General features: G+C 37.8%; 1 protein-coding gene across 1 annotated transcript; it reads right to left on the reverse strand.

Moving 5' to 3' along the window:
* Window positions 1-200: 200 nt before the first annotated feature.
* Window positions 201-7,064, reverse strand: LOC117325822 (membrane progestin receptor beta-like). The gene is made up of 2 exons (XM_033882308.1): window positions 6,853-7,064; window positions 201-3,154 (listed from the first exon to the last, which is right to left on the reverse strand). The coding sequence occupies exon 2, from the start codon at window positions 3,142-3,144 to the stop codon at window positions 2,104-2,106; it is 1,041 nt and encodes a 346-aa protein (XP_033738199.1). The 5' UTR covers window positions 3,145-3,154; window positions 6,853-7,064; the 3' UTR covers window positions 201-2,103.
* Window positions 7,065-8,567: the final 1,503 nt, after the last annotated feature.

Below are 8,567 nucleotides of genomic sequence, written 5' to 3' on the forward strand. Positions count from 1 at the left end.
TTGTCAGTTAGGTAACCTAATTATTTTAATTTCATATCTTACATGTTTTACTCTTTTTTCAAAATTATAGATAATGAACGGCCACTTTGGACCTCTAGTTCAGACCACCTGTGTGGCTCTAATATTTAGGGTGGAATCGGTCACTAGGGCCATCGATATTACATGTGTATAATCAATAATTACGACATATGCGTGTCATGTTCATTGTTTTTTTTTTTTTTTTGTTATACATGTATTTATAATGATGGGCTGTAAGGCCTAAAGTTAATAAAAATTGAATTGAACTGTAAGTTGGTAGATCTAGACTAGATCTAATCCAATATCTTTCCCTCGACCGACGCTTCGTTTCATCCCAGGTAGGGTAATGGTCAATAGCAACCACCTGCATGTCCTTCCAACTATGAAATGTTAATATGGGGCATATAAGTAATTCTAACAGTTTGGACATGAACAATGTCAAATTTTCGAGGCAATCCGCCCCTTCAATCACATACTGTACTAAGTAAGACTAGATAGTTTTTGGTAGAGTAGTTGAAATAACAACCATGAACCCTTTAGCTGGCGTGGGCCGAAGGCGGTGGCTAGCGTGACATGTACAAAGCCATGTTCTATGAAGGAACGCTATGTATGTGACCAACGGCCAAGACATTTGAAAATATCCCGCGCGTGCAAATGTCGAAGTGTTAATGGACGTTTCGTCCCAAATGATTTTATATGGATAGAGTAAAGGAACAAGTGGACGATATTGCATAGATACTTGATGCATTATCGTCCATGAAATGATGATGGATAAATATATGGTGTATGAAGTCTGAAGAACTCTCAAAATATGATGTATACAGTCAAATTATCCAACGTCCCTGACAGAAAAGTTATCTGAAAAAAATTGGGACTGTGCAAAAAAAATTGTATGAGTGCCGAAATGTCACTATCGGATACACTACAGACTGTTGGGGACTGTCGAGAAAAAGTCGACGGCGGGAGGCGACTGAATTTGAGTATCGGATTGTCGATGACGAGAGGCGACCAAATTAGGTATCGTTGCATGCAGTGTATTGTCGAGGACGGGAGGCGGCCAAATTGAGTATCGAATAGCCGCAATGTAATGTAGGATATCCAAAAAACAATAGTTCAGGAATTAAGAAAATATTTACAAATTGAATAATTAATTAGATGAATTGTCAGATACCAGCATGGGGTCAAGTAGCGAACAAAGCCTTTAACGTGCGTTCAAACCTCGAGGGTAGCGGGTTTGTAAGTTGGCAATCGAGTATAATCCCAGGTAGGGTAATGATCAATAGCAACCACCTGCATGGCCTTCCAACTATGACTAGGTTAATTGAAATGCCTTGCCACAGGGAAGTCAGGTTTGTTTTGCTTGATGGAGCAACGGTGGTTGTTGATTCTGATGTTCAGCTTTGTGCTGGTTTCTTCAACATACTGCATTCTGCATTTTTTGCAGGAAAGGAGATATACATTTGCTTATGTACATGTCCGTGTTTGTAAAATGTGAGAAAGTTTGTTGTTAATTTCCATGTAAACGTATATGTAGACTCCGTATGGACAAAGTTGCACGTTTTTGTTTTTTTTGTTTTTTTTTTGCTGCATGTATTTAGGCCTAAAAGCGCCAGTTTCTAGGACAGAGGCAGAAGGTAATTTGCTGTTCACCACCAGATCTCTAACGTTTTTGGTCTACGATAGGCCAATAACGGTGGCTCTGGCAATATTTGTTTGAGTTTTGCTGATGACTCAATGATATATATTGTATATATTAACACATACAAACACGGTTTAGCCTTTATATATATCAACACATATACAAACACGTACATGTCTTTGTATCGCATTCGAATAGAATTGTAGACATACGTTATATGGGCATTAACAAACATCTAGTATGTAAACATATACACATACACGTGTAATTAGAAATATTAGAAGTTTACAATGAAACACAGTATATATGTAATTACAACAACTAATATTTACAATTACACAATCACTAATTACTTACTAATTACAATGACTCACAGTGTCTAAAATTACAAACATTCAATGACTTCAACAATATACAGTACATCTTATCACAAACACATTGGATTTTTACTGGCATTTATCATGGCTTTGCAGGTCTTGATGAATTTTGCGCTTTGTGTACGGATTGAGGAGAACTACCGTTGTTAGAGACAGAATCCCATAGGTTATCATCGCTGTGAACATGGCGGATGTGTCTGGCTGAACCTTTTCCGCCCTTATTTTGTCGCTATATGTCTGGATGTCAATGTATGCAGCCTTGAACTCAAGCAACGTTCCCGCTACGCACAAAACATGGAATATCTGATGACCTTGACCGACAATATCAAACTTTCCCGGAAAGAGTCGTTCTGGAAAATGACTAGAGAAGAAGAAAACTGAGACGAGGGCTACTATGAAGACACTTGTGTGGTGGTTTAATGTAGACAAAGAGCAGGCATCATCCAGCCAGCAGTCCTTGTACCGAAACATCACCAAACTAAACACGACCAGTCCTTGGGAGCCGAAGGAACACAGGTTCCACATTTTACGTTGAAACGGATATGGACGATGGTACCGCAGTTTGGCAACGCTTGAACACAGGAAGCCGACCCAGCTTAACATGACGTTGACCGGAAGAAAGTAGTACTCTGACAATAAGAAGTAATGGCAGTGAAAACTGCAATGAAACGTGACGATAGCAAAACCGAGGGAGAAGTATCCAATACCCAAGTAGTCGATCTGGAAACACGTGTAGTGCATTAGGGCCGATTTCGAATGGAATATGTGAGCGAAGGAGCTGGTGGCAGTATATATTAGGCAGCAGAGCCCGAAGGCGAATATAACAAACCAGTGTGAATTGTGAGAACTTGAGTCAACGGCTAGATATCGGTACATCGTGTAAAGAATCATACAGAACCCGAGCAGGTGTGACCAAATGTTGACCGATTCGTTGTGGACTTGACAGATACTGCATAGATAGTGAGTCCATGATTTGTCTTGTGGTCGGAATCCTGTTAGCACCCCTGGCTCCCGGAACAGTAGCTGGGTGTCCTTGGCCGACACCGTCTGTTGTACTCGCATACCACTCGCCATCCACTGAACCACTCCTGGCAATGAGCAGGGTCCCATATCGTCAGATCTGTTGATATAAGAGTGGATGGTTAATTGATTAAGATTGTTATTTGGTACGACAGATTAATGGCAGAAAGTCATTAATGTTTATCAACAATACTAAATGGCAGCTATACCCAGTCTAACACTAGTACGCCTATATCAATGAATACCAAGACTTACAAAGGCAGGACTAGCTAGCTGTTACACTTACCTATTCTATAACAGCAATATCCAACCCGATTACACCCAGTTATCTTTTATCCTCAATAATTGTCTTTTAACAGAGGCTAGAGCCATGACAAACACATATATAGTCTAAGAAAGAGTAGTGAGACTTTACTACACTGCCACAGCTGTTCCCCGTATTGACCGGGTCGACATTCAATTTAACTGATATCATATGTAGGCATTTTATAATGAAACGGATGTTCTTTTGGGATATGTTTCAAACAAAACCTCACGCTGTCTTCCTGAAACGAAATGTTAAAATAATCTATTTTCCTTTTAATATATGCATAACTGGAAGAGCCAACCTGTAGACTACGCTTCATATTAAATGACAATATGCCCGGTGCTTAAAGTGGTATTCGGTTCCTCGACAATGCAATTGGGTTCTCCGACAATGATATTAGTTTCATCGTAAGAGGCGACTAAATTTTGGATCTTATCTTTTCTCTTCTTTCTTTACTTTCTTCTTCCTAATGTCTATCTTGGCAATGCCTCACTTTTGGCCTTGAGTTGAGCGTTCGCCCCTGTGAGGAAACCTTTGGATTCTCTCCACTGGACAAGACATACCAGTCTTTAAAAATGGTAGTTGCTACTCCTACTTAGCGCTCAGCATATTAGAAGTGGAACGACTGGTTTGCCTGTTGTCAGTATAATGTGACCGGCGGGTGGGTGTCCTGCTGGATGTCTTCGGAAGTTTGCTTCAGTGAGGTAGCACTATAACAAGGAGACATAACACAAACATACCGCAGCCTCCCAGCACACAAATACGCACTCACAACACGCATGCATATCGCACGCACGGGAGGCCGTCCTTAAATGACCTTAGCCGTTGATAGGACCTTAAACAAACACAATCAAACCAAACCAAATTCCCTGGCAAAGATGTTAGGTTCTCCGGCAACGCTGTTAGGTTCCCCGAAAATGATATTGGGTTCCCCGACATTGATATTGGGTTCTCCGGCAATGATATTGGGTTCGCCAACAATGATATTGGGTTCCCCGGCAATGGTATTGCAATGGGTTCCACGACTGTTATATTGACATGGATATGATATTGGAATCTCCGGAAATGCTGTTAGGTTCTCCGGCAATATTTGGTTCTCTGAAAATTATATTTTGATCCCTGAGGAAAGGTTGCAGAAAAAATGTTCAGCGATTCCATTGGTTCTCTATTGTGTTACGATTGTATTGGTTTTTTTTTTCTGTGTAATGTTTCGTTCTCTCAGTAATAAATCAATGTTAATCTATATATCTAAAAACTTTTCAACTGACTGGATGTTGCAAGGACTTTTCATATGCATGTACTCGTATCTAACTCGTTCAATGACGCCTGGTAAATCGTAAGTCTAAATTGGCGACGCTGTCTCTTCGACTAGCATGCATATCGGTTTGGGGATATATACCCATGTGGTTGTGACCTTTTTATTCCTACTGTAAAATACATGCAATGAACACTTACTCTTAGTATATCCATATTTTATCAATACTAATTACAGGACGCGGCCATTGACAAAGTGGGATCGTTTCGAAACTGTGTTTTAATGTTACATAAACAATTGTCGCGCAAACATCCCATTGGTGTAGTGGATAATTAGACTCCTTATGGAATGTTCCCCCTCGAAAAGCCATGAAACTAAACATAAATGTCCTTACATGTAACTCTTTACTTCGGGGTAAATAACGCCAAAGAAACTGAAAGACATAATAAGAACCTAGTACTCTTTGCATTGACATGTTAATGACTTGGTGATATAGTAATATAGACACAGTTCTGCTATTTTGATAGTGTCCTTTTCATATTGAAATACGTTGACAAAGTACATCATGATACATTTACAGGTAGACGCGTTCTAATTATAAATCATCAATGATGTGGAAAGTTAATTGCACCAGTGTATACCACATCTATTATATTGACCAGAAACTACCTTACATGTTTACGCGAAGATATGGTTCATCGATCAAGCATCAGAAAATCTAGCTATGAATTATATACAGGATGATGGCGACACTACTATCAAGTCTGTGCGTGTTAAACCCCGTCCGAGGAAAACTTAACAATTATATACAGCCTATAAGAGAGCCGAGTATAATGTACAATTTGTGTTAGTAAAGCTGTTGCATTTAATTTCTATACGATTGAGAACAGATCTTAAAACCCACGTATTCTTTTTTTAGATACAAGCTGCACAAACAGGATGTCAACAGATAAACAGGAGATATTCACAATAATATACGATATCGACATGTATACACGGACAGATAGATGGGGACGGATGTATGGGTATGTGCACCAACACAAACGTACAAAGGACAGAACGCATACTTACACATGTACACGACAACGTGTTGAATGACACAGTAATTAACTGTGTGTACTAATGAATACTGACACATGTACACGACAACGTTTGGAATGGCACAGTTAATTACATAGCTGTGTATACTAATGAATACTTACACTTACACATGTGCACGGCAACGTGTGAAATGACACATTAATTAACTGTGTGTACTAATGAATACTGATACATGTACACGACAACGTGTGAAATGACACATTAATTAACTGTGTGCACTAATGAATACTGACACATGTACACGACAACGTGTTGAATGACAGTTATAACTGTGTGTACTAATGAATACTGACACATGTACACGACAACGTGTTGAATGACACAGTTATAACTGTGTGTACTAATGAATACTGACACATGTACACGACAACGTGTGAAATGACACATTAATTAACTGTGTGTACTAATAAATACTGACACATGTACACGACAACGTGTTGAATGACAGTTATAACTGTGTATACTAATGAATACTGACACATCAGGTGCATACACTGAAACACTTGCAGTATGTTTTGATATTAGGGAATTTTAATTTTACATTGCTGTCCGTTATTATCTCTTTATTAACCCGGATTTCATTCAGGTAATAATAGGACACTTAACGTCAACACTTTAAATGATTATACTCATAATATAAGTTCATTGTTATAGAGATCTTTTTTCTCATTCAGATTGTTTTTTAATTCTCTATTTCTTCGACGAACTTGCATTTCAGTTTTCTACTTTTAAGCAAGTATGACAATATTATCTCACAAGACAACAGATTGAAAAATATGTTCTTGACATAATATGGTTAATGGTTAATAATTCCACATTTATGACCGATATCATATGTATATATAATATTTTAAAACTATGCTAAAATTTTGTATCTAGATCAATTTTTAATGTTTTATTTCATATTTGATTAATCTTACTGCATGCTCATTAATTTGTAACTATACAGTTGTAAATATGTATCATAAAAATTGCATATCATATTCAGTAATTTGCAAATGCATTGCATATGTTAACATATTAAATTGCCGACGAGTATAACACCGTATTATATTAATAACGGGGGTCTGGAGTACAAGCCTCTGACGGAAGATATCCTGTTTAGATAAGTATATGGTGTAAATCGGTAACCTACCTGGCCGGTATGGATCTCGCTCGTCCTCTGTCATTGCCCTTTCTCGAACAGGTTGTATTTCTCTGATACCGCCAGCACGCGGTCTACCAGGCAGCCAATGAGCGCCAGGAGACAGATGTAGACACATAGAGATAGAAATCCCTCCATGCCTGTCTGCCTATTCCACCCGAGGACGATCGACATGCAGAAAATATAGCACGCTATGTTTTGAAAATAGACCGTGTGATTATTTGGAAAGGTACCGAGGAGTGCCGAACGGCTATATCTACCTGGTTGTTAAGATAAACAACATGCAGGTACTCGGCACTTTACCCTGATTAGCTTTATAGCAGATATTTAAATGAATCAATAACCGAAAGGTTTACCAACACTGAATGTATACACATATTTTACATACAGTGCCATTACACATACGTTCTAATATATACGGCTAGCAATCTTTAATTTTGTTTCAATGAATTGAAAAAGAAAACATGTCTGTACGACTCCACAGTGAGGTGATAACAAATCTCTAATGCCCAGTTTTATCAATATTCCTTAAAGTAATGAAATTCCTTAGCTTAAAAGACTCTATTGGAAAACAGTACTGAATATAAGGATTTTTTAAATTTTTCATTAAAACTTAATGCTTTTCCATAGACAAGTTACAGGATTTCTGAAGCTAATTAACGTTAATGAAATCGGGCCTGGATTTGATGTAAACCTTTATTAGTTAGGATTGATTGATCACCCCGATGGCTCCGCCTGGATATAAAATGGAAACCGCAAGTATTCTTTTCCGTATGTGTTAGTTTTGTTTGAACTACCTGACGCTTTTCTCCCTACTTCAATATTAATAGTTGATTTTGATTGTTTAATTAAAAAAATAAGTGGCGCCTATATACGGGTTATAATGGTTGTGAGCTAGCAAATGTGAATTTTAACGGTAAATTCAGAAAAAAAGGCATAACAACTTTTTTGATCAGGGTAAAACGTACTAATTACAGCGTGAAATGTTTGCAAGAAAAACCACTCCAATATAGAAACACAACTACTTTTCATACCTACGTTGTCAGCGTATTCAATTACGAAAGGGAAGTGTGGGGTTTACATAACGCATTAGGTATAGAGAAATTACATATACGTTTATGTAAGAGATTATTAAACATTGTAAAACACGACAGATTTAATTATTATCAGGGACAAGGAAGGCTTCCATTAATATCATAAGGGAACTGAAACACTTTAGCTGTTGGCTTGGGAAAAGAGATAAGTGCTCCGAAAGGATTTCAGAAATGGGTTATAAAGAATTGGACTAGGGTGTAGATGGATAATGGCAAAATTGTTGACAAATATATGGAAATGATTAAATCCAGAATGTATCGTTGACATCTACGAAATGCTCCGTATATAAACAATAATTATCTAACGAAACCTACAGGAAGCAATTATTTGAAAGAAAAATTGAAAATTCGTATGTCATCGCTTAGGTTGATTATCATTTTAACGGCCTTTCAGCCTTTTAATGGATAAGAAAGGATAGGAAAATGAGACGAAAAGATGAACTATGGAGTGACAGACGTTTTGGGTAGTATAAAGTCCCTATTTAAGGATTTGCTCTTCTGAGGTTTCTGTCACGTTGGAGTCTCGTTTTGATCTTGCATAAAAAGTATGTGTACTGTATAACAACAAAAAAATGGCAATTTTAGTGCAAGATTAGGCAAAAAACTGCCATT

Source organism: Pecten maximus, chromosome 4 (genome assembly GCF_902652985.1).
Source record: "Pecten maximus chromosome 4, xPecMax1.1, whole genome shotgun sequence".
NCBI lineage: Eukaryota > Metazoa > Mollusca > Bivalvia > Pectinida > Pectinidae > Pecten > Pecten maximus.